The sequence below is a fragment of the Chironomus tepperi genome, unplaced genomic scaffold (assembly GCF_022539635.2).
Source record: "Chironomus tepperi strain 1889 unplaced genomic scaffold, CSIRO-AGI_Ctep_v1 contig_293, whole genome shotgun sequence".
NCBI lineage: Eukaryota > Metazoa > Arthropoda > Insecta > Diptera > Chironomidae > Chironomus > Chironomus tepperi.
In genome coordinates, this window is record NW_027226415.1 from 7,181 (window position 1) to 34,267 (window position 27,087).

The 27,087-nt window shown below is 30.4% G+C and overlaps 1 protein-coding gene across 3 annotated transcripts in view; it reads right to left on the reverse strand.

Annotated features, from left to right (window-relative positions):
- Positions 1 to 358: 358 nt before the first annotated feature.
- LOC139092090 (uncharacterized) overlaps positions 359 to 27,087 on the reverse strand; it is a 39,135-nt gene continuing 12,406 nt past the window's right edge. The window contains exons 2-10 of one of the 3 annotated variants that reach the window (XM_070642374.1): positions 20,426 to 20,705; positions 16,758 to 16,865; positions 9,537 to 9,562; positions 9,321 to 9,391; positions 6,741 to 7,141; positions 5,772 to 5,909; positions 5,448 to 5,698; positions 1,273 to 1,548; positions 359 to 889 (exon numbers count right to left, since the gene is read on the reverse strand). In XM_070642374.1, coding sequence (XP_070498475.1) covers positions 812 to 889; positions 1,273 to 1,548; positions 5,448 to 5,698; positions 5,772 to 5,909; positions 6,741 to 7,141; positions 9,321 to 9,391; positions 9,537 to 9,562; positions 16,758 to 16,865; positions 20,426 to 20,570 — 1,494 coding nt within the window. In that variant the 5' untranslated portion in view covers positions 20,571 to 20,705 and the 3' untranslated portion in view covers positions 359 to 811. Of the gene's footprint in view, positions 890 to 1,272; positions 1,549 to 5,447; positions 5,699 to 5,771; positions 5,910 to 6,740; positions 7,142 to 9,320; positions 9,392 to 9,508; positions 9,563 to 16,757; positions 16,866 to 20,425; positions 20,706 to 27,087 lie in introns of those variants that run through there. The other 2 variants (XM_070642373.1, XM_070642375.1) reach the window with 2 other exon arrangements.

The following is a 27,087-nucleotide window of genomic DNA, read 5'->3' on the forward strand; positions in this document are numbered from 1 at the left end:
AGCATTTTTCAAATATTTCGCGTGCTTTCAATGATTATATCTGCATGATTCTGGTTTTAGCGACAATCAAGTGTAACAAAGAGTTTAACACTGTCCTATACCTTGACACTTAATCAAGAATAAATCTGGGATTTCATTGTAAATTTTCAATCTTTATGAAAATATTCAGCAACTTTCAGATTGTAAAATTTTCTTTCCATTTCAAAAAAAAACTCCGTTTAAAAATTTTCCTTCAATTTTTATCAAAATATTCTGTATGAAATACTTTACACTATAGTTTTACATAATAGATAGTAGATTATTCTATTAAAATTCTTGAGTGAAATTTTAATTTATATTTTTGTTTATAAGCTCACTTAGTAAATGATTATTATTTATAGAAATGTTAATTATTTGATTCATGTCCAATGAAAGATAATGTGGCATATAAAGTTACACAATGATCAGGAATCAAATAATCACAATTCCTAAGATATTTTTCTATTTTTCATACATTTTTTGATATTAAACTTTGAAAAATTCTTGGTTTTTTTTCCTTGTATTTTCAGATCATTTCCACTACAAAAATGTCCTTTAAATTCCCTAAATTGTAAGTTTCCTTTATATTCTTTACAGCTATTTAATAATAAAAATTTTGTTTTATACATACAATATCATCATCATATTGATTACAAGATGTTCCTTACTAAAGGAACACAAAATACTGTTTTTGCTGTCATTTTAATGATATTCCTCCTTAACCTGTCGCTTCCAACCGTCTGCATTAAGTACACACACATATTCAACATCATGAAAAAAGATTATAATCTCCTTACTGTGTTGGCATTGCCGCTCCATTAGTTAATGACAAGGCTAAGGCACTTGCCAGATTAGGATTTGCGTTCGTATCCTGTCGAAAAATGAAAGAAAATTGATGGAATTATTAGGATGTGATAAATATTGGGAGGATTTGAGTGGTAATGAATGTTAAGTTGCTAAGGAAGTCACTTGAACTGTCCCAAACATGATAAACAGCATGCTCCTTATAAGAGGCTTACTCATCAGTATTGTCAACAAAAGTGAGCATCCTCTGAGCATAATTATTGTTTATTAGGATGCTACTCAATCGCCACAACTGACACAACGATTCCTTAACAATTCAACAGTCATGGCCACTCTATCAGAGTGTCATATAGCTAAACATTTGCTCTTTAATCTCCCCCTTGACACCATTTCCACCCAAAAAAGTCCACAAAAATAAGAATCAAAGACAAAAATTAAAGTTTAACTTACAATACTTAATGCTCTCATTATGCACGCTCGTGGTAATGTGTCCATACCAATATCCTTATCTGATGGTGATGTGCTACGTGACGAGGAAGACAACATTAAATCATTTGGCGATAGATCCGAACTCAATTTTCCATTTATATTCGATGAATCTAGGCCATTAGTGTCTATTATCAATTCATTATCGGTGGATGATTCAGTGAGTAAAAGCTCATTTGTGGGTGATGATGAATGGCTATTTTTCTTATCATTACTTATTTGGGCATTTAATTCCATTTGCTAAATACGAAAAAAAAAAAAATAAGAGGAAATGAGATAAACATGTATGGAAATTTAATTTAATTTCTAAGGAATTAATTATGCGATTTTTATGAATGGTATTTCAATATCCTTAATTCCCTCATCTTTCAATAACAACAAAACAGCCCCAGTAAGCATTTCATCTCCAACCACAATCATAAGATGAAGACGAATAAGAAGGGAAAGTCATTAAGGAAATTGTGAAGGGAAAAAAGTCAACAAGACGATGAGAGAAGTTTTATGGAAGGAAGGAAGGAAAAAGGAGCAACAAACTTTCAACTATCACATTACAGTAATCTCTTATGATACATACGTAACTATTTTGTATATACTTTCTTTTTAATGCTCTTTCGACATGTAATGTTAAATTTATTGGCATTGTTCTGTCTGACTATGGGGGTGGATGGATGTTCGGATGCATGATGGGTTTGGATGATTTTGAGTGAGGAATTTTATATCTGTTGGAGTTAACGACTGCTTTATGTGAATTTTGTTATTATTTTGACTTCTTGGAATGTTTTTGGAATGTGAGTTAAGGTCTGAGTCTGGATCTAATATTAGAATATTGGTAGAATATACTTAATGCTTGTCTGGTGAGAATCGAACCCACATACTCATAATAATGGGTTCAGATATCCGTCTTCTGTCTAACCACTCGGATATAGAATTCCGCACTTGCAAAAGCACCTAGATATAGCTTGAAATCCTTTATACTACTCTGGTCAAGTACATCACTCCATTGCCTGTTATCAAACAATCCCAAATTTCTGATCTTACAAACTCATTAGTCGTAATATCCACATTCACCTTACACACCACTACCTGACCTAATATCTCAAATTTAGATCAAATGCGTTCCAATTATCTCATTCATATTAAAATCCACAACCACAACTGTCTGTAACATTGAAAATCTAAAATGTTGATTCCTTCATCATTCATTATCGTCAACATCATCCTCGTCGTTCGGTCGTCAACAATATACATTGTATATATCCACATAAACAAAAATTGTAACGCATGTAAAAGTTTACTGTTTGCATTAAATTTTCCTCACTCAACATCATCAACAATATAATGTCAATCTGTATATGAACGGAGCTAATCAATTTCATTGCTTTTCATTAATTTTCCATGATTTTTTTTTTTCGATGATGGCACTTTAGCATTCTCTCATGTCCAGACTGTATACATGTGTGGGCTTAAATAAATTTGTCCGTTCAGTCTGTCATACATGCTGAATATTCATCGAGAATGTATAAAAAATCACTTGATATCGTCGATAGTCAGAGGGATTTAATTTTTATTGTGTATGTGTTTGTCTCACTATCGACCGACTTTTACTAGAGGCGAATCGAAAACACACAAAAATTTTCTCTACTGATAAAGTTTTTGATGCCGAGCCACTCATTCCACTTTTATTTTGTTCATAATATTGATGATAGGATTATAAATCCAGTTATATATGCGAAAAATATTTGTAGAATGTAGATTAAAAAGTTATTTAAAGTTTTTGTATGCAGACATGTCAACTTCAGTAATTGTTATGAGTCATGTATTGAAATTTGATGGCTTTGGCAGAGGATTAAAAATTGAAAAATCGAAAAGAGAATGGGGGGATTGAAAAAATATTGAAAAAGTTTTGCTGTGTTTCTGTGCTTGATTTTTAAGAGGTAGAAATAAATAAAATATAACAAGTAAGAAAGTCATGATGGGTGGGTGGATGAAGCGCATTTTCTAAAGGATTTTGGTTAATTTTATGTGGTTAAATCAGTTGTTTTGAATTTTTTCAAGTGCGACACAGCAAGCCACATTTCTAGTCAATTTAAATGGTGGCTACATGGTTCACGACACTCTTGAAGGTTCTGATGACGCACTAGGACTTACTAAAGTTTCTATTCCGATAAATTTTTGAGACCAAGACGGAAATTGTGATCGGATTCGAGATTGTAAGAGAATTCTTTCAATCTCGAGACTGAGAAGTCTTTGTGTCGTTCAAGAGAACACTTAGTGTGTCGTGAAACATAGTTTGAGAAACACTGGATCAAAAAATGTAAAAATCTGAACAATTCTGAAGCAATTCTAGAAGTTTATCAGTAAATTATGTGTTCATTCCTCGGCAAGCAGACAAACATTCACCAAACCTACCACCATCCCCCTCAAAAAATTCCTACAGTTCGGAAATTATTGCATCTCCAAAAATAATATCCACATATTTCCCTACAAGCATTAAAACACAAGTAGAGCGGAAAAGCAGCAACCGAAAAAAATACATTCCGATTCCTTCTCAGTGGAAATAATCATAAGCGATTCTGTACCCCCACCTCCTCCTCCCTCTTGTTGCTGTATTATTTACTTTATGCCTGTTTCATGGAAGATTCTCTCTCATTTCATTATTTTATGATTTCAATTCTTTCATTCATGAATTTTTTGTTCTCCTTTTTTTAAGCGATATAAATCTTTATATTCATGAATATTCACATTTAATGAAAAATAATAAGCGAAAAGTGCCATTAAAAATAAATAAATTAAAAAATTTTTGTAGGAAAGAAATAATAATCAGAACGAGAAGAAGATGTTAAGTGCAAAGATATGAGATATGACTGAATAGGGAACAATTTGTTGAGAAGAAAAAGGGGTGCAATTTAATGCTGAGGAGGATTGAATTTAAAATGGATTTTTTGATGTTTTTTTAAAAGTAAAAGCAAGCAGCTTTTTATCTGAATTTTGTTTGGTATGGATATGGTCAGCTAAAGTTGTTGTTCCAACTTTTTCCGCATAATTTATTCTAGCCTTTATGAATTTTAAATCAAATAGCAATAATGAATGTGCTTTTGATTCCAATTATAATTAATCAACTCCTATGTCATTAACATTTGATTAATAATGCGATTATTAAGTTTAAGGCGGCGATTATCGTAAAACTGGATGTCTTACACGACTTATAATTGCTGAACTAAAATATAGTGAATTACCGTATTGCTGCCAAGTTTATAAACAGTTTAATCTCGGGAATAAAAACTCTCCCGAGTAGCACAAGTCAGCTTATCGATCTTAAATCAGGCACCAGTCCGATGTTACTCTAACATGGATTTTGGCTGAATTCAAACTGAAATTGAGTACTCTTTAAATTTGTATAAAACTTTCAAAATAAATTCAAATTTAGATCAATGTCAATGCTTTTGAACCGTATTTTTGAGTATATTCTAGAGAAGTTCTGAGTAGCCTGTAAGTTGCAGCACACTAACTCGTCAGGTGTATTGTAATTTTTAGTCTTTAAGAGTCGATGTGAGCTGTTGAACAAGAGAATGTTGCTTTAATCTTATTTACTCTATTCAACCTAAATCAAAACTGCCTCTGTTAGCCCGACAATTCAATCCAGAGCTTATCTTTAGCTTTAGTATACTTAAAGTCTTCTTCTAAATTTTCAAAAATCAGCATACTCAACTGTTGCCATTCTGTAAGAATCTCCATGAATAATTTCACTTTAAAGAATTTCTAGAGCAGCATAGAATCTTCTCAGTAACATTTTCATACCCAACGTCCTTCTTCCTTACTTCCCCATTCATTTCATTCCATTTTTATTCATTTTTCTTTATCATTTAATTTTTTCCGGGCGCATTAATTTTCATTCATGATTTCTGTTTTTTTGTTTGGTTTGAATCTGTTGCTACAGAAAAATGCTTTTTTCCGTTTCCATTTCTTTATTATTTCCTCGCGCTATCTCTCAATTTCATTTTGTAGCCCCCCAACTCGCGAACTTTAAATGAAAAATATTTTTTCAGCCATGACAAAATCCCATTATTAGAATGAAATGCACATCCATAAAAAACCGCAAAACAAAGAATATAAATATATTTTTTAAGGAAGGAACTTACAGTGTGCAATGTTGTGCCATTACATGAGGATCCATTCATATTATTGTGGCTTTCACCATTAGCCTTATCTAATTTATTGCCATTACCATCACTGATGCTTACCATTGCCACATCATCTTCTTCGTCTGATTCCCCAATTTCATAAATATTCACCATATGTGCTGCCTGTGCATGAACCATCAAATCCCATGGATTCATGAACGAGTCCTTACATACCACACATAGTAATTTTGATGATGGATACATGTTTTCTGTAAGAAAATGAAAATGAAAATTTTAAGAATATTTTCTTCTAAGGAATATCCAAAAAATGATGATGCTTACTATTTACAATTGTTGGTAGTTGATCCTGACATTTACATGTAAATCTCAGCTTACAATATGATCTTTTATGATCTAATAAATCACTTAATTCCGAAAACATTTCTCTACAATTGCCACAAATTAAAATGTCTGGGTTGCCTAGAAAAAAAAATATAAAACACAGAATGAGATAAAGAACGTTAGTATCGAGCATGCAGAGTGTTGAACCACAAAAATGTGTTCATTAGTGGCTTTGCAGCCACAATGCAGAAGTTTTTCAATGTAGAGTAAGAAAAAAATTGTTTCTAACTTTTATGGGTTTGAAAAATTTTAATTGAAATTATTTTGAGAGGAGAAGGAATTGTTTGTGACTTTATAGACGAAGAGTGGGAATGTTAGATATCAATTGAAGACGGACTTGAAACAGTTTGAGTGATGGATCTAACAGCTGTCATAGTATTAAAAAATAGTGCCAATTAATTCTGGTAATCCATAAAATTTGGCTCAAATTATGAAAATAATGATCAAAATTGATTAATCAGTTCTAGAAGCCATGATTGTCAATCTGGGAGAAAAAGCATGATTCCGATTAAGAGATTTCAAATGGGATTCGAATCCATGTCCTAAGATTCCAAGTCACATGCACCTACCACAGAGTTATGCAGGGTTACTCGACTATAAGGCAAAGTACCAAATATAAATTATTCATCCTATGTATCCCCCTTACTGCACTTCTTATGATACACCGTTGAAAGACCATTACAGGTATCTAATTTCCAAAAAGTAAGTTGTACTTGGGTATCAATTCTTCCTGTTCTAATTGGATTATTAGGTAATTTGGAAGTACCAAGTCGACTCTTCAATTCAAGTTTATTCGGAGTAAGAATTTTGGACTTGCAATTCTCTTGACTCTCATCACTGAATTCCTTCTGCACTTAAGTATCCCCATACACATGTATATCCCCTTATTTAAACAAGCACAATACTTACTGTATACTTTAAATGGCCCTGCAATTGAGTTCTGTTGATTTATATTTTCATTATTGTCTCCATTGCACGATTTACTACTTGCATTACTACTTAAACTGCCATTATAGTTGCTCACAAAATTCTGATTCGGTATGGAATTACAAAGACTTACAACCGGACTTCCATTTGCCAATAAAATTTGTTGCTGTTGTTGTTGTAAATGAAGTAGACTATTGGCCGCTGCTGTCGTAAGTTTATTAGCTACAATTTGTTGCTGTTGCGTCTGTGGCTGCAATACCATTTGAGCTTGAGGATTTCCTATTGTTATTGTTGGACGTGCTTGAGATGTTGTCATTAACCTTTGTCTTTTTACGGCACGCGGTTGTGGTGTTGCTTGCGGAAATAATGTTGATGCATAGTAGCTATGTATGAGGAAGGAAAAAAGAGTGGAAAATGAATTAAAAGTTAAGTAAAGTTTGTTAAAGGAACTTCCATACATAAATAAATACAACACACATCTCTCATGCGGAAAATTACACAGTAAATGAAATGCGAATAAGAGAAGAGAAAAAAGGGAGTTTTTGGATATAAAAATTTAAATTACATTTTCATTAAGGATTGCAGACTTAATATAGAGAAACAGTAGAGCATGTAAGGCAAATAAAGCTAGTGAATGTCATGTGAATGTGGAGTTAATCAAATGGAAGCTTGCTACGGAGTAAATCCATGAGTGAGAAAATGTCACAAAAAAGTTTAAATTTTCAATATTTCTTTAAATACGGACCAATTTCTTACTTTTTACATCTAAAGTTGCATAAAAACTTGGTCTTCAGCTTCTCTGAACTAAACAGTGTAGCATTTATGCTCATTAAGGGAGATATTATCAAAAAACTTCCGTCAATCGGTTAAACTTTCGTAAAATAATTTTACAAAAATTAAAATATTTCGATAATTACTCAATTTTGCTACGATGAAATCATTTAAACTCATAAACATACCCAAACTTCATTCATTTATGCTTATTTAAAGTTCTTTAAACACTTAATTAAGTCAATATTTGCAAAAAACTGCGTCAATCGGTTAAAACTTTGGTTTTTACGTACGTAAAAACGTAAGAAAAATATTTCGAGTTCTTTTATCTTAATTAAGTTTATATGGACATAATTGCATTAAATACAACTGCTTTTCATTCCATCGGCACTACTTGATGGCTTGTTAAAAGTTCGAGTTGTAGATATTAGCAATTATTGATATTTTTTAAAAAGAAATTAAAAATAACAAGTTGAGAAATATTGCACATCGAAATTTTCAGTTCCCTTTACTCATGGATTTACCCTATGAAGTTTTGAACCAGACCTTTAAGTCAACACGGATTTTGTATGGAAAAGTTGACTCGAGACCATAAACAGGAATGATGCTTGAAGAATTGTAGGGGAAGTGAGATGAGTAAGATGACCGAAGACAGCAGTCACATAGTCTTCATGGCATCCCATGTCTTGCTATCAACATGGTGAAGTAGCGACGCCCTCATGACTTCACTCAAAGGCTAGTGGTGGTTTTAAGCATTGCTTTAAGCATGTATCTGAAGTACACAAGAGCAAATTACCAGACCACATTGAACTTTGCTTAAATTTTGCTTATTAACGTCCTTTACTTAAATATTCCTGTTCTAATCCCATATTTCGTATAGAAAAATCAAGTCAAACTGACTTATTGCAATCAAAACCATCAAAAATTGATTGAAAAAATTTCAATTTTACTCGATTTTAAAATAATCAGAATTCATATTTCCCAAATCCTCTGACGATCATCGATTCATATTGTAAAAGTTATTTCTAATTCACACAATACCCATTTGCAAATATCGAAAAATCATTTGCACTGTTCAGTTTTAAGGTCAAAGTCATTGAGTGCTTAAATAAACTTTTACTTTATATTCCGCTATGAACGCTTCTATACCCTCAGTTTTGAATTGAAAAGCCATAGAATTTTCATATTATTGAGTCAATATTTACCAGCAAATCGAAAATGCTGATAACTCACAAATGGTTCACATGACATTGATGCTGTTTCTATTGTAGTTGGTTTGAAATCGTGTTGAAATTTTTTTTTTTGTGGAAATAAAATTGAAATATTTTTTTTTTGGGGGATTTTGTTGCTGATTTTTGAAGAGTTTGCGGTAAACTTTTGACCTAAATATTATTTTAATTAAAATTTGACAATATTTAAGACAGTGTGGCATGTTTTGTCTTGATTTAAGTGTTTAGGGACCCTTTTAGTCAGTGGAGGATAATCAATGTGCCACGGCACGTTGGTGCGTCGACTAAAATGTTTGAATATGCCATTAATCGTATGCCGTATTCGGTTTCGGTCGAAACTTTCCACCAATGTGTACCGCAAAAAAAAACGATTGCCCATAACTGCTCTTTAGTCTAGATTTTGATAAAAAAAAGGAACCCCAAACAAATTAAACATTCCGACTGGAAAACCACAACTCACCAAAATTCAGAATTTCATGCACAATCAAGCAATAAGATTTAACAAATTCAACATTCAATTCTCAATGGTAATTTTTAATTAAAAAATTTTTCTTTTTCTCACCTATCGTAATAGTAATCCCAGTCATTTCCCGTTTTCGTTGTATTCTGTCGCTTCCTACCCGTTTGATGAGGCTTTTGAATTTTAAACACGTTCAGATTTTTTTTGTAGAGGTGAGAAAAACACATTCAATGAGTGAAAATGAAATAAAAAGAGAATTTTATAATTTTTTTTTAAAAAAATTTCCTCACGAACATTTCCAGATGAAAGAATATTCACCTTCGGCTCCGCGACCATATTAACATCTGAAATGAAAGTGTGAATTTTTTTTATAAATTTCTGTTATTTTGGGGAATGTAAATTATTCATTTATTTATGTTTGAAGTTAATCCTCAAGTCTTTTGCGGAGATGTGATGTGTTCAGCATGTTTTATTTTGATGAGATTTTTGGTGTTATTTAAACATTATTTATAATTTCAATTTTTTTTAATTGAATATTTGAATTTTCAGAAAATTTGAATTTTAAAAATTTGAATTTTTAAACATTTTAAAATTTTGAATTTTTAAAAATTTTAAAATTTTTAAGTTTTAAACAATTTAACTTTTGAATTTTTAACTTCTAAAATTGAATTTAAATATAAAAACTTGAATTTTAAAAATTGAAATTTAAACCTAAATTTTCTAAAACTTAAAGTTTTGAAATTTGAAATTTTGTAAATTTAACTTTTTCATTTTTTGGGTAGATTTGAAAATTTTAACGTTTTGATATTTTAATTATTAAAAATTTTAATACTCGTAAATTTAAATTTTAAAATCTTTGATCTTAAAAATTGAAATTCGAATTTAACTTTTATAAAATTTTAATTCTTTCATATTTTTAACTTTTTTGAGATTTTGAAAAATTAAAATTTGAAATTTTTTAATTTTAATTATCTCCAAAATAAGTAGGTAAGTTAAAAATTTGAAATTTTAAAAATATTGAAATTTGCATAATATTCAACTTTTGAATCACAAAATCTTTAAAATCACGACACAAAACAATAAAAATGCTCACCGCAAAAAAAAAAAAAAAACATGTAAACAAAATCACCAAATTGATAAGTGTGCGAAACGATCTTCTGATGATGTGAATTATTTTAAGCTTCTTTATCATAAACATTTGTTTAAACGACTCAGATTTTCTTCACGAAACTTCCTAGACAGAAGCAAAAAACAATATTTTTCCTCACTTTGTAGTCGTAAAAGTCAATTGAAATTTTTTAAAATTGTTTCGACGAAAAAATTTTATGAAATTTGTTGCAGAATTTATGGATTCATGAAGATGTTTCTACACATTTCAAGGCTGATCATTTCGAGTTGTTTTTGTGCTATAAAAATTTTATTTTGATTCCCACAGCTTTCCTGCTTTTAAAAATCAACATTTGCAGTAGATTCAAAGGTCAATGTCTTTTTGATTCTTATTAGATAAATTATTGACTACAAGCTGATCACAGTCGGTGAAAAAGTTAGTTGAGGTGATCATTTGAAAGGCGTGATGTGTCATAAATTAATTTGTGTATTAATTAGTCAGCAAATTTTTTCATTCAAATTCATTCAGCGTTTCCATTAATTTTAATTAAATTTTCTTCATATTTTGAAAAATATTTTCATGTTTTTCGATTAAAATGTTTATATTTACTAATATTTTTTTTTTTAAAGAAAAATGTTTTTCATAAAATCTGTATGGAATAATATAGAAATTTTGAGAAATGTGCAAGTTAAATTCATATTTGATCGTAATTGCGGCGTATGCATTAGGGGTTTCCCGAAGTCTTGGTTTTGATGAATTTTGGAAACCAAGATTTGACCGAGACTGAGACCGATATGGGGATCTAGACCAATACTAGGGAATTCATCAGAGAGATTTCGTTTCGGTTTCGGGAATCCTTTCATTCAAAATATACTTAATTTTGGAAATAATTTGATGAAAAATTGCTTATTTGATATTTTAATAGTAATCTGGAGTCTATTAGGACTCATAATTAAGGTTCTTTCACCTTTTTTTATGCAGATCAGACTTCATTCCTTTACAACTTCATATCATTCATCCACAGAAATAGAATTTTGTAAATTAACTATTAACTGACATAATCTAAATCAAAAATAGACGTCCGCACTTATTTGTATCAGCATTTCTGTCACACTTAATCATTAAATATTTTCTTTAACATGAAAAACAACAATTTTACATTTTTTAATATGAAAAAATGAAAAAAATGTTTCAATAAAAAATCTTGAAATTAGAAATATTTTCATCATTTCACATCGTAAGTGTCACAGTTGGATGTTATGAATTGTGCGTGAAGAGACACGTGTTGCTTGGAAGTTGATGTAAATATTGAGAGGTACGTTGTACTTTAGTCAGCGTATGCTTAATTTTAAGAAAGTATGTATAGACTTGTTGGAATTTAATTTGAGGGGCAGAAAAACCTTCTTTTTCAGTTTCTCAACACAGCTGTTTTGCTTATGTTTCATGCAAAATCCAAAATAAACTCTGAAAATGAGTAGAATTTAAGTTTTAAAATGTCAAAAAATTCATAACCGAGAAATTTTGATTTATTAACTTGAAGTTTCTCGGTCTTTAAAAATATTTTCAAGCATTTTTTTCTCCAGCGTAAGCAGATGCTGGAATAGCAACTGATTTCAATCTATTTTCCTGTCTATGAACATGTTTACAGATTAATGTTTGATGACCCACTTCATTTTTCGACACATTTTATTAATCCACACTTCTATGATATAAATAGTTCTTTAAATTTTATTTCTAAATTTAAATTTTTCAAATCTAGAATAATTGAGATAATATTTTATCTGATTTTATGTCATCATTTATACGACACTTCAAAACATTTTCAACACATAATGATCAACGAATGTAAATTTTAAATTTTAAGTTAGATGTTTTGTAGATTTGAAATGATTGATGGTTTTAATAGAATTTTAAAATCATTTTTCGTACATTGTTCGGCTATTTTTTAAATTAAAAAAAAAAAAAAAACAAAAGAATTGAAACATTTTAATTTGACTTGATTTATTAAAAGTGTCAAAGTGTTATTTTTGAAATAAACTCTTAAACTTAAAACAAATTCAAATGTTTGAATTTAAAACAAATTCAAACTTTAAAATTTAAAACGAATTCAAATTTTCAAATTTAAAACAAATGCAATATTTTCAAATTTAAAACAAACCATAGGGTAAAAAATATAATATCTTGCGTTATATAGGGTAAAAAATATAATTTCTTGCGTTATATAATTTCTTGCGCGAACAAATTCACCAAAAAAAAAATTTTTTTCTGACATGAAATTTTTAAATGCTTATGCCTTCTCAACGATAAACTCTATTGACACCGAAATCGGTTAAAAAAATACGAATTTCGTGAATTTTCAGATTCCGTAAGAAAAATATTTTTAGGATGCTCCATTGCTTCAAAAATCGATCATTTATACTGAATATAATTTCTTGCGCAAAAAAATATAATTTCTTGCGCAATTTTGGACAAGTAGGCGATTAATTTTGATGGCACAAAACATCAATTTTCTGATTAATTACCCTCCTTTACGACGTTGTCTTCCTTCCAAACGGTTTGAGGATGCTTCTTGATCATTTTAAAATATTTCTGAGGTTGAAAATGCGAAAAAATTATCACAACAAAATTTTTTTGTGCTAGCCTACTTGTCCAAAATTGCACACAAAAATTTGAAAATTTTGTTTTGGTAATTTTTTCGCGTTTTCAACCTCTGAAATATTTTTAAAATAATCAAGAAGCATCCTCAAACCATTTGGAAGCAAAACAACGTCAGAAAGAAGGGTAAATCGTCCAAAAATTGAAGATTTGTGTCGTCAAAATCAATCGCCTACTTGTCCAAAATTGCGCAAGAAATTATATTTTTTGCGCAAGAAATTATATTCAGTATAAATGATCGATTTTTGAAGCAATGGAGCATCCTAAAAATATTTTTCTTACGGAATCTGAAAATTCACTGAATTCGTATTTTTTTTAAACTTTGTTTGGTAAAATTCATGCTTCCGTTCAAAAGTTATGGACATTTAAAAATTTCAACTGCATTTTGCGCAAGAAATTATATTTTTTACCCTAATTTTAAAATTTGATTTTTTTTTAAATTTTCTAAAAGAATAGATTTTTCAATTTTAATTAAGTCATAAAAAGCCTTATAAAGAACCTTAATGTTTTCAATCATTCTCAAATTTCTTACTTAATTAATCAAAATTGCCCAAAATCAAAACCAGACTTCCTCGGAAATTCCCTCAAAAATTAAGTATTTTTCTTTTTTTTACATGAACATTCACACATTGGATATCTTCAAAGTGTGTTTATAAGACGAGAAAATCCCCTCACTTTAATAATATATCTTGGCTTACTTCCAGCGAGAAATTAACATAGAAATTATTTTTCACTTCAAAATATTTTGAAATGCCCGATTTAATCATTTACTTTACTCATTCTATTCACCTTTGTCTAACACTAATGTGACGCGACGTCAACAGACAAAGTCAGATGCTTAGCAAGAAGCTGACAGAAAAGATTTTTGTGGACACTTTTAAGGCAGTGATTGACGAAAGATCTTTATTGTAAATTTTTATAGACATAAAGGCAAAAACCAAAAAGATTTTCATTTACTTCGAAAAAAAATTTCAAAAGAAAATCAAGTTTGATGTGAAAAAAATCTCGATCGGCATTTGAGAAATTTTTATGTTAATTTGCTTGAAGTTTTTATTTTCTTCATCGATAATTCTTTCCCCACTTGACAGCTTTTGTTACAGTTTTTCAAGTATGTTTTCTCTTATGATAATATTTCATGCTGTGAAAGAGATTTGTGGCTTGATATATTTATCTAGGATTGTGTATTTCAATATGTTTGAAATTTGAGAATTGAGTGAATCAAGGTTGACTAAGAAACCTTTTTTTACAGACTTTTTTTAGGCTATTAAAAGGGTTTTAGATGCTTAATCAATATTTAAAGAATTATTGAGATGCTAATTAATTAAGATGCTTTTTGTTAAATTCATTAGTAGCTGGATAAATTCTCTGCCAAAGATCTTTAATTCTACATTTCCTACCTCATTTTCGATGACTACAAAAACAAGAAAAATGAAGCATTAAATCAATAAATGAACATTTTCATTCAATTGAACGCAACCTGTTGCTAGTTATAAAGTAGATACATGAAAATTTTTATTTCGAACGATAAAATTTAATAGAAAATTCTTCCTCCCATCTACAACATTTTTATCGTTCCTTAAAAAAAGCTGTATCAATTTCTACACAAGAAAAGAATTGAAATATCTTATTTTTTTATGCTCTTGTTTAAGACATGAGAATATAAATAAATAGTAAAGAAGTTTTTTTTTTGTGTCATTGTACGATTTACAATGAGAAATGAGACAAAAAATTCTTCTGAAACATGATAGAAAAGTTCCCATGCAGACAGACATAAATTCACTCCTGACCTACAAAGATCACAACAAAAAAATATTGAAACATTTTACAAAACAAATTATTTATTCATTTTTATTTATCTAACAAAAGACACGTTGACTTGAGGAAAGAAGACAAGAAAATAAGGGAGAGAAACAAGTATTGAGTGATGGAAGAGGAAGAAACATCCAAAAATAGGAGAAAATTTTTTTTTTGTCGTGTCTGCGTTTTGAATGTTGATTTTGTGGAAACATATGGAAAGTTTTTGGATTCATTTTGTCGCAATTGTAAACTATTTTTGGGCTTTTGATTGATGGTTGATTGAGTCTGAATGTATTGAAAATGTGAATGTAGACATGTCGTAGACACTGCGTGGTTTAGAAATGAAAAGTCAAAGAACTGCTAAAAATTTCTAGTATATTCATGAGTTTTATACAGTCAATTTGAACAAAGTGGATCCAAGGTGGGACAGAAACTTGCGTAGATCTTGCAGAACCCGGAAATTTTGAAGGCCTATTTAACACAAATCGAAGCCTCCTGGAACTATATATGAACTCGATTCGACTTGAGTCAACTTCTCCACACAAAATCCGAGTCGATTTCGAGTTCAGTTAGATAATGTGTCTGCTTTGTGATCTCTGTAGAGTATATTATTTAAATTATTAGCATTATAGCCAAAATCGTAATTAATTTAATAGTTTTGAGCTCAAAATCGAATCTAATCGACTTTAACATTCAAAATTTTAGTCGATTTCAAGCTTGTGATTTTACTGGAATACAGAATAATTTTAATGGAATAGCTAGAATCTAGGCTTTCATGACAATGAACAAGGACTTTAAATTCCGCTATTCTGCAAACATACCGCTGATTCTTGCTAAATCTAACGTCCTATAAATCACGCGAGGTCGAGAAATTGAATGAGCCAACTAATATCCATACTCGATGTCTCGAAAAGCACATGGCGGAAAAATTTTCACCAGGTCGGTGAAATATAATCTGAGGTCAGATTTCGCTTAATCTAACCTGACCCAAACGAGTCACAGTCAATTGCATGAAATCGAGTCACAGCTAACTATTTGTGAACGCTTGATCAGAATTATTAATTGAATATACAATTTAAAACCTCAAAAATCAATAAAATCAAATTTATTAGATCAAATGCACGATATGTATCAGCTCAACAATCAAAATTGCCTCCCATACCATCTCATGTTTATTTAGTTTTTCATATTTTTGTGATAAAAATAATCCAATAATAAAAATTCAATTTGTGCTTGTTTTTATTTCAGCTGATTATGCTATTTGTAGTCATTTGTGTACGTTGTCTAACTAAAAGTGACAGTAAAATCATGTTTCCATCTATTTAGTCATGTAGATTCATAAAAAAAGATGACAAAATATTTTTCTCAATCCACGCAGTTCCTCCGAATGTGACAAAATTGATTATCAAGTTTACCATTAATTTTTGTGAGTTCTTCATGCACGTGCGACAAAGAAAACAACACCGCTGATGATGATGTTACACTAGTGTGACATGTCGTCGTCATAATGTTTTAAAATATCTTCAAAAAGTCAATTTTTGTTCATGACGAGTGAGTAGAAACAAAATTTTTGGATAGGAAATGAAAAGTAGTGCAAGCATTCGAAAGAAAATTTCTTCACACGGTCGGCTAAAAGAATTATAAATAAGGGAATTTCGAGCCGTAACAGGTACACGATGGCCGGCACGCAATCGCGACTTAAATTCTCTGTTCTTTTCATATCAAAGTAAAAAAAGAGCTTGGCGGTAAATAGAAAAAAAAAAAAGTTTTTAATTTCAGTTGATGTTTCTTTTTATGGCTGCAAAAAACAGTCAAAAGAAAAATGTATGTTAATAATTTTTTTTTTGGCATTTACCATTTCATATTCTCTCGCGCACCGACTTGAGGTTAATGTTACAAATGCGATGAAAATCGATTCTCGTTTTGTTTTTTCATTCATATGTGAATGAATTGGCATAAAAAATGGGAAATAAACTCACCTAAAACCTGACTAAGAACTGTTCGTCCATCTTCACCATGACATGCATTTCTGGCATCAAATGGATTTGTAAATTGTACGAAGGCATAACCTTTGTGCATTGAAATTCCTGCAAAAAAAACAGAGGAAATTAAAAATGAAAATCTGATTTGTTTAGTCCATTTTGGGGTTGATTGAAATGGAAATGAATATAAATGTTGATTAATTTTAAGGATGGGGTAGTATATGCTATATGATTATGTGTATGGAAGGGAAATTCTCTTGCAAAATTGTCACAATTGGTAAAGTTTAATTGAATTGAGATTTATTGCTTGAAAGACACACATGAAAACAAGCTCCGTCTTATTTCCGTCTTAGCTCCGTCATATTTTCTTTCATTGAAATTGAATCAGATTCTGCCTCTATTAGGCAGCCGGTAATAAAGGATACCAAGGCTACGTGCCCTAAATGAGTTCTGTTTGAGCCTTTTACATTTGTTTCGCTTAGATTGGAACAAATTGTTCATTATGATGTCCAAATCTTGGATTTGAATTTATTGGAACAGAGGCCGATTTCTAGTGTACTATAGAGCATGCTACCCTAGCACTAGTTTAATTTTGTTTATACCACAGTATAAACTACATTGATTTTTAGTTCGAGGATGGGCCACCTTAGAGGGTTCTCGAAATAAGCACTCGTTAAGACCAAAAAATGTGGTTGGCAACATTCTGCCGCTCGAAATAGAATTTAGGGCTTTAATAGCAAAGTTTTGCTATGCTTTCTTGTGGATCCTAGTGAATGTCACTTTTTTGAATTCTTGCAAGTAAGATTCCAATGGTTAAGCATCGCTATGATATTTAATAACATCAATTTATGATCCAATTGCCTTAAATTTGTAATAATTTTGAATCTGACATTTTGACAAATTTTTACAGAAATATGATCTTCTGATGTAAATCCCAAAGCAGCTTATCAAAATAATTTGAGATCCTTCCAAAATTTAATCACTTGTCATGTCCGATTCAATGCCATAAAAAATGCTTTTGACTTTAATTTAAATTTCACACCCAATCTCTATAAAATATTCAATGTTAAACTACGTCCAACAATATTCCCATTCCATTCTATTTAACGAGACGACACGTCACATTTCACAGCATGCTTTTTGCTGCACATCCACAAATTTTAATTCAAAACATTTCTATAGCATCTCATTAAAATCCACAAAAATTGGTCATGAAAATTACCAACAAGGAAATTGTTTATGCATGTACAAAAATTGATAATCAATAACAACAACAGTATTTTTACTGTTTATTCCCACTCAACAGCTGATAAATTTATTCGATGAATATGAAAAATAACACGAATATTTCAATATTTTTTATTATTTCCATACTATTTTTTTTATTATTTTATTTCTTTCTCCTGTTTCATTTTCTTTTTTATGAATTGCAATGTCGAATGAATTGTCGATGAATTTATAAGCAGCAATTGCACAGATTACAATCATCTGTTATGGTATAATTTTATAGATATTTTCACAATCTGCAGGGAGTGGATAAAAATTATTCAACATCAGGATGAAATTGAAAAGAAAAGTGGAAAGGCTTGGAAATTCAAGGGATGGAAACTCTTCTCAATTCTCTCAAATTTATTCTCGATTTTTTCAAAAATTTTCTCAATTTTTTTAAATTTTCTCTTAGTTCTCTCAAATTTGTTCTCAATTCTCTCAAATTTGTTTTCAATTCTCTCAAAATTGCTCTCGATTCTCTCAAAATTGTTCTAAATTGTTCCCAATTCTCTCAAGATTATTCCTAATTCTCTCAAAATTATTCTCAATTCTCTCAAAATTGCTCTCGATTCTCTCAAAATTGCTCTCAATTCTCTCAAAGTTTCTCTCGATTCTCTCAAAATTCCTCTCGATTCTCTCAAAATTCCTCTCGATTCTCTCAAAATTATTCTCAATTCTCTCAAAATTGCTCTCGATTCTCTCAAAATTGCTCTCAATTCTCTCAAAATTATTCTCAACTCTCAAAATTGTACTCAGTTCTCTCAAAATTCCTCTCAATTCTCTCAAAGTTTCTCTCGATTCTCTCAAAATTTCTCTCAGTTCTCTCAAATTTCTCTCAATCCTCTCAAAATTGCTATCAGTTCTCTCAAAATTGCTCTCGATTCTCTCAAATTTGCCCTTAGTTCTCTCAAAACTGCTCTCAATTCTCTCAAAATTACTCTCGATTCTCTCAAATTTGCTCTCGAATCTCTCAAAATTGCCCTTAGTTCTCTCAAAATTGCTCTCGATTCTCTCAAAATTGCTCTCAATTCTCTCAAAATTATTCTCAACTCTCAAAATTCCAAATCCTCAATTTCCCACCCCTTGACCCTCCAACATGCATGCACTCCCAACAATATCATAATGAACGTATACACACAGAACAGAATAAGAGAGAGAAAATATTCCAATGCAAAAATTGTGATCGATTTATCTTTCTTGCTGCACATATAGTGAATATTATCGTCATCATCGTATCGTGTGATAAACGAGAGTATAAAAAAAAAAAATGAAAATAAAATTTTATTCGAATAATGATAAACAAACCGATACGATGATGGGAAAATCAATGAATGAAAATCCGATTGCTCAATTATTCAATTAAAAGCAGTTATAAATATTTTATTAAATCTGAATGAAATTAAGAGAAATAAAATGGATTTTCTTCTTTTGTGGGGTTTTTGGGGTAGATGAATATGAATTGAGTGGGGTTGGGGGGCATGTTGTGGAGGGAAAATTGGAAAATCATGGATTCTTTAAGAGTAAATAGCAATTGCCGACTTTGTGGACCATATAAGACCGTTAGGGTGAACTAAAAACTCTTAGATAAAGGCTAGGGATAGGGACACATTGTAGTTAGTACATCCAGTAGTCCAGCCATCTTCAGACGTCATTTAAATGATAAATGTCTTCATAAACAGTAAAGTAAGTAATAAAATATTGAAATCAGATTTATATGAATTCCAAAAAATGCGCTTTAACCCCAAAAAATATACCTACTTTCTCATTTCTTTTTATTGCTTTCAAATAAAGCCAAAATGTCTCGTGTCTTTCATAATTTTTTTTTTCTCTTCTCTGAATATTTTTTTTTAAATGAAAAATTTTCGTGATAAATCAGTAAGAGAATGAAAAACAAATTTAGCAAATAAATTTAATTCATTATAATTTGATTGTCGTGTTTACTTCATTTCTTTATTTATTTATTCTTTTTTTTGGGAACGATGTAGTTTTGTCTGATTTATTTTTTCAACGTTGTCAAATTTTAGTGCTTTTTTTCGGTGCTGTATAACTTTAAATAATTTTAGAGACTTTTAATTGATTTTTTACTTGCTTGTCTGCAATTAGATTTGGTTGAAAAATACAAGGTTGTTCATCACTGGTTTAAGACCTATAATTAGATTAATTTTTCAGCTTCTAGTCCTCGTTGGGATGCACATAATTCATTTTCAATATACATAACTCTAATTTTACTCTAATATATCCAATTAAAATTGAAAAAATCACTCAAATTCAAAATTCACTCAAAAAAAAAATCTTCCTACAACTAGCAAATATATTCATCAACTCTAATTAACACATTTTGCAAGAGAAGCTCAGTCAAAAAATAATAAAAAAATTCACAAAAATGAAATTCTCACCTGCCAATCGTCCGTATCGCTGAAACATCCTCTCAACATCTGCCTTTGAGCACTGAAATGTGTTGAGATTACCCACAAACACACGACTATTTACTGCTTGTGGATCTTGCGAATTTGTTTGATTTGAAAGTTTTGACATCTTCATTTTTACGAGAAAAGTTTTATTTTTTTATCACTTTATAATTTCATTAATTGCTTCACATTTGTTAATTTAGGGGTGTAGAAAATTTTTTGAATTTTTAATTTGTTTAACTTTTTCTTTTAACTTTTCTTTCTTCACCTGAAATGAGGAAGAAAAATTTATTAATTAAATGTGAAAAATTCTTTGTGGTTTTCATTAATAAATGGAAAAAAATTTTTGAGGCTCACGTAAGAGCTTGTTTGATTTATTCATTGTTTTTGTGGTTTTTAACTAATTTAGAGGGATAGAGTCAGGCATATGTAGCCTAAATATAACGTAGAATATGAGCATACCCAATCTTAAATTCCTGCTTGAATACCATTTAACTATATCTTTGTGTAGCATATGGAATATCAAGCAGTTTATACTATATTATCGTATTTGACTTCCTTGGAATTCTTAAAGACATCGAGCATATAATGAACAGTTTTAGAGATTCCAAAGTTTTGCGTTATTTGTGTCTCATAGCTAGTTATAGTTCACCAAACCTCATCACTTCAACCTGGAGCCACTTTTTTTGCAACATTATTGATTGTAGCTTACAAAAGAATGAAGCGCTTTTAGTGCTTATGATTCGGAAAGTAACATGTGGAATATTTCCCATGGTGAGTCTTGAGCCCAATACCGCTGGGTATGCAGTGATTAAATCCCAAAGAACTAAACCAATTTAATACCCAGCTACTTCGCTGTTAAATAAGTTTATGATTAAAAAGATGCGAAAAGTTGACACCTAGATTGCCGTGACTTTGTAGAGTAGTTAATTTTTTAAAATCCGACTACACGCCAGACTTGCGCCGATGTGATGACGTAAATTATTGCCTTTTCTACCCCGTATGCATTTTGGGTAAGCCTTAATGGAACCAGTTGGTCAAGCTTCTCTCATTTCTAGCTCTCCGGCCAAAAGCCTTCACAAACCCATTTATTAAAGTTAATCCTAAAATTCACTAAAATTTCCTCAAAATTATACAAATTCATGAGTCATGATTTTACAGTCTTTTCAATATTGTATTTGCATCTTTTAAAGCAGCTTATGTCCCCAATAAATCAAAAAGGATTTATAATCATTTTATGAGCAACATGTGTATCAATTACGAATGATTTTAGTCAATAAATTGTATCTTCAATATAAAAGCAGACAAATTAGTCTACAAATTGTTAAGGATCAAGTCCTAAATCATAAGCAATTTCTCTTTGACGATGAAAATCACAGAGAGATAAATTTCAATCAAAATTCGACTTTTATTAATTTCTTTGAAAAATATGATCTTTGACTATCAGATTCCTTTTCAAACTCATTCATGCTTAATAAATATCCAATCAATAATATCCAGAGCAGTATGCATAAGAACTTTCATAAATTGCACAATTGATTGTTGGGGGATGAAAATTTAATTCGTAAAAGCCTAAAGTGAAATGTTTTGTATTTTCATTAATAATTGATGAGAAAGATATTAGTGAATCATGTAGCATAGATATATATGGCTTTATACATATAATCAAATGCATATGGAGAGAGTGAAAATATATTTATATCATACAGTTTTGTGATGTTTAATAATATTGAAATCTCCCATTGATTTTCAATTAGTAACTAGCATTCATGCTGCCGCTGTTGTATTAGAATATTTGGTATGTGGTTTGGGAGTGAGTTCTTGATTTATTTTTGGTAGATCAAGGCGTTTTGTCTTTCTTGGTGTATTCAATTCTTAAAGTGTTGAGATAGTTGAGCAGCAGAACATAATCGATTTTCAGTGCAACTCTTAATTACTGTGTTAATGACTAAGATAATGATGGACCTATTACCCAAAGCTACTGCTTTTTGCCTATTTAAGTGTTGTCCAAAGATTTTATTCGATGACACACCTTAGTGGTAAGTCAGGATTGACTAGTGTGCCACAGCACCTTCTTGGAAAGCCAGAATGGACTTTTGTACCGTGATGTCCAAAAATTTGTGTCCCATGGCACATCTTGGTGGAAAGCCAGGATGGACTGGTGTACCATAGCACTCCTTGGTAGTAAGCAAAGATGGACTAGTGTACCGTGGCACACAGTTTAGACAACAAATTAAATTTGTATTACGGGAAGTTGTTTAGGAATGTAAATATTCTTGATATTGAACTTTTCGAGCTCTTAGCCAGAAGGCAAATTATCATGCCGAATTGAATCGAGAGAAAAGTTTAGTTGGTATCAAGCATTTATTACCATAAAACTAAAGCTTTGGAAAGCTTGTGTCATTCCAGGTCATTCAGTAAGATTCAGAAAAGCCGATTTGCATGAAATAAGGCTAAACAATGCAAAACGAATGAAGATTTTCTATGGCTTAAACTTAGATCAACAATCCATTCCCGAACGGTGAAAGAGCATACTCACTGAGTGTGCTCAATAAGTTGAGTATACTCAATTACATGGATTAAGTATACTCATGAGTACACTCATTTAGGTTAGGACATATGCTCATTGTCTGTAGATTTTAAAATCTGAACCAATTCATTGATGACATTCCTATTTGTTGCCTAAAACCTTATTTCCATTACACACCATAAAATGCGCTCTATTTTCATTCCCATACATCAATTCTCAATCTCAAAAATTTCATACATTCACTCATTGATGTTGCTGTTTAAATACAACAACAATCCCAATAACAATATTAATATCAGTAATAATAACAATAAATTTTATTCGTTTGTATGAATTTTCAAGCCACAACATAATAACACCAGTCAACTAGCCATCCGTACACATATATATGAAATGAATCATACAATTGGACAAACAAAAGAAACGAGGATGAGTAAGTGAGAATATTTATTTATGGGATTTAATATACAGACGATGATGATTGATCAAAAGGAAAATGAGACATGATGCAAAAAGGTACATGAATCTTTAATCAATTTGTCATTGGATATACCAATTAATATTGTGGATTATGTATGAGCTAGCATCTCCTTTGATCTTTTAAAGTCTTCCATCTCAATCAATATGTCACTAATTGATCCCTTTAGTAATGTTTCGCTATTTCCCCCTTTCGGCTACAACTTCCTCATATCCCCAAAATCATTTTTAAGGTGTGAAAATATTCAGTGTTTTGGGATTTTTTATGCATGATCGAAATTTTCTCAAAAATATTAAATTTCTTCGTTTTTGATATTTTTTGTTTTGTTCTCTGTTGCTGTTACTCTTCCTGATGATTCCCACGAGTCAGAAATAAATTTTCCTCCATTTGTTCAAAATATATTTATTTTTATGTATGCCTTTATGTCTGAAGTGATCCCTTGAAAGGAATTATTGGAAATTTAGATACTTTTAAGGAGTTTGTAAGAGGTGAATGCATATGGGTGCTATTCATATGCACTTGAGATGAGCATCTAGTATTGAAATATTGTTTTATTTGGAAGCACTTTTTGGTGATTGCAAGTCACTCGGAAATTTTAGAAATGGCATTTTTACATTAACAGAGCCTAAAAAATAGGAATCGATCAAGGTCCGACAATTACATGCAAACAGTATGCGCGTATTTGCATGCAATTGTCGAACGCTTCTAAAAACTCCTACTTGGATATACCTTTGCTGCCTGGTATCACTAAGACAATTAATTCCATAAGGCTATTATATTATTGCCAATATCGTCAAGCGTGTGATTCATAGTAATTTGGTGGCAGAATGGTTTACTGGTTCGGTACCGAATCATAGGAACTCCAATAGTAAGTTAAGCTATAAGTTTGAGGCTCAGCATAATTAATTGTTCACTTGCTTATGTTGGAATCATATGCAGTGGAACTGATACATAAAGTCTTCCTTTGTAGGCTACAATAGTAATGTCATCAAAGAAGTGATTCTGATCTCTTTACAAATTATAGGTCTAGTGAGTGCAGAGGTCTGCAGCACCCTCACTTGTTTAACAATCATTAACCGAAAAACGCCCCTGGATCTCAACGACTGAAAAACTAAAGGCAAACTAAAGGTTTTTATCGTCAATCATATTTCAAGAGTCGCCAATTCAAGGTGCTTTAGCAGTGAAAGCAGTCATGACTCTTGATTGATTACCATGGATATTGAAAAATCTCTTAGCTGAGAAGCACCACTCCGCTATCTGAACCTTATTTCCACTCAATGTACTCAAACAATTAAGAATTTGATCCTTACTAAAAACCAAAAAATTCCCTTCAATATTGTATTTGATGAACCACGTGACCAGCTATGCTTTAGCAAAATACTCACAAATAAGAACAAATTCATCACAAGGATGATCATGGATATACACTATGATACATATACAAGCGAGAAGAGCAAAAAAAAATTCAAATGAACGATACACTTGGGTGTTAAAATATACTCTAAATTTTTCATAAATTCAGCACAAAAGCTGTAGCCGATATCGTTTGATAGAAAGTTTATGAATGAATGAATGTATTATCGAGAGGAAATAAAAAAAATTCTATCCTATGCTGGATATTTGCATCATTTTTTTTTTATTTTTTGTGAATATAAAAATTGCCAAATTTATTCCAACTTGTTTTGAGATTTGCATGTTGATTTTAGTGCTGGGATAAATTTGTGATTTTTATGTGGATATTTTATTAAAATTTATAGATTTATGAATTTGAATTTGACCATATGATGAAATAGGTCACGGACGATGAAATTGATTTTCGTGATTGTTATTGATAGAATGTGGAATAAATTAAATTAAATCTGAAAAATTCGGAGAATTTCAATTTATTTTTTATACTTTAAAACTTTTTGATTTAAATTGTTTAATTTTTGTATTCACATTTGAATTTAATTTGCTAGTTTTTCAAATTTATCTGGAATTTTTTAAATTTTTCAATTTTTTTTTTCAAACTTTTTAAAATTCAACTTTCAAATTTTTTAAATTTAATTTTCAAATTTAATTTTCAAATTTTTTAAATTTAATTTTCAAATTTTTTAAATTTCATTTTCAAATTTTTTTAAATATAATTTACAAATTTTTTAAATTTATTTCTCCAACTTTTCAAATTTGATTTTCAAAAACTTTTAAATTTTAAAATTCAATTTTTTTAAAATTTAAATATTTTAGAAAAAAAGTTTTTAAATTTCATAAAATCAAAATGATAAATTTAAAAAAATTAAAAAATTTGAAATTCACAAAAATAATTCAACTTGATTATCGTAATAAAGTCCTAAAATATATTACGTCTCATAAAAATATTCGAACACTGAACCTATCATCAAGTTTTTTGAACTCAATTCAAAATTATTTCAATATTTTTTACAAATAAAGTTCAATTAAATTCATCATAAATCCAAAAAAATTTATTTTTAAATTTTCTTTGAACTTTCCTATTTTTCCACAAAAGAAAAATTCTTTATGTCGATTTCTGACATCAAAATTAAAAGACAAGTCATGTAAATAATCCACAAATTGTCCAATTTACAGTCAAGACTGCAACCTTTAAATAAATTGTCTCTTAAATTTTCCATTTTTCCCCCTCCTCAACTTTTCATCATTAAACTGTTTTTTTCTTTGTATAAATTACATTCATGTGTGGAATCATTTGGCGTCACATTAAATTAACAACACGGTATATTTATTATATGCGTCTTAACTGAATGCACATGCTGTAGACACAAAAAAATATTAAAGATAAATTTAAAATGTCTCTATTTTTTGAGAGTAATTTTCCAGAACACAAATAAATAAAAAATTTACTCTCGCTGAATAAAAATGTAATTTGTTATAAATTAGCAATGTCGTGGACATATCCATTTGCATTCATCATTTCCATGACTTTCTCATTTTTTTCTTCCATGCCATAAAGTACATACAGACATATATTATGAATATCATGATGAGAAATGAGGAAGGAAAAATTAAAAGGCAGATGACCGCAAATGAAGGCTTTATGACATAAAAAATGATGAAAATTGTGCAAACATTTAAATTAGTTAGAGTTGATAGGAAATAAAAAAAGATAAAAAGGGGAAAAAGTCAAGAGAACTAGCTTATAAAGTGATAAATATTTATTAAGGTTGAATGCTTCTAGTTATGAAAACTCAGTCAGGGATGTGAAATTTGTAAGTTCTTTCAGGAACTAACCCAAGTGGACAAAAATACGTTATAACCTTATTATTCTATGGCCTCTTAGAACCAGTTATAGGCAACATCTGAGGGAGGCGATGGATCACAGTTGATCTGTACGGCTAGTGAAGTAAGTAAGGATAGCTCCAGAGATAAATTTCTCTGGAATTAGTAAGGTGTACGATAAGGTTCTTCAACCCTCCTGGAACAGTGTAGTAGTAGACCAAGTATGAAAAAGGATCAGACCCTTAACTTTATCTTTACCGTACAATTCAAGTTTCGATTCTCGTGGAGAAAAACGTAATCGTCAAGCAACGTAACGATGCCATCTTGATGGCAAGAAGTAAGACTGCCTTGACGGCTACAATACAGTTTCAGCTCATTTTTAAGGCGAAAAATGAAATTTTTTGCAAC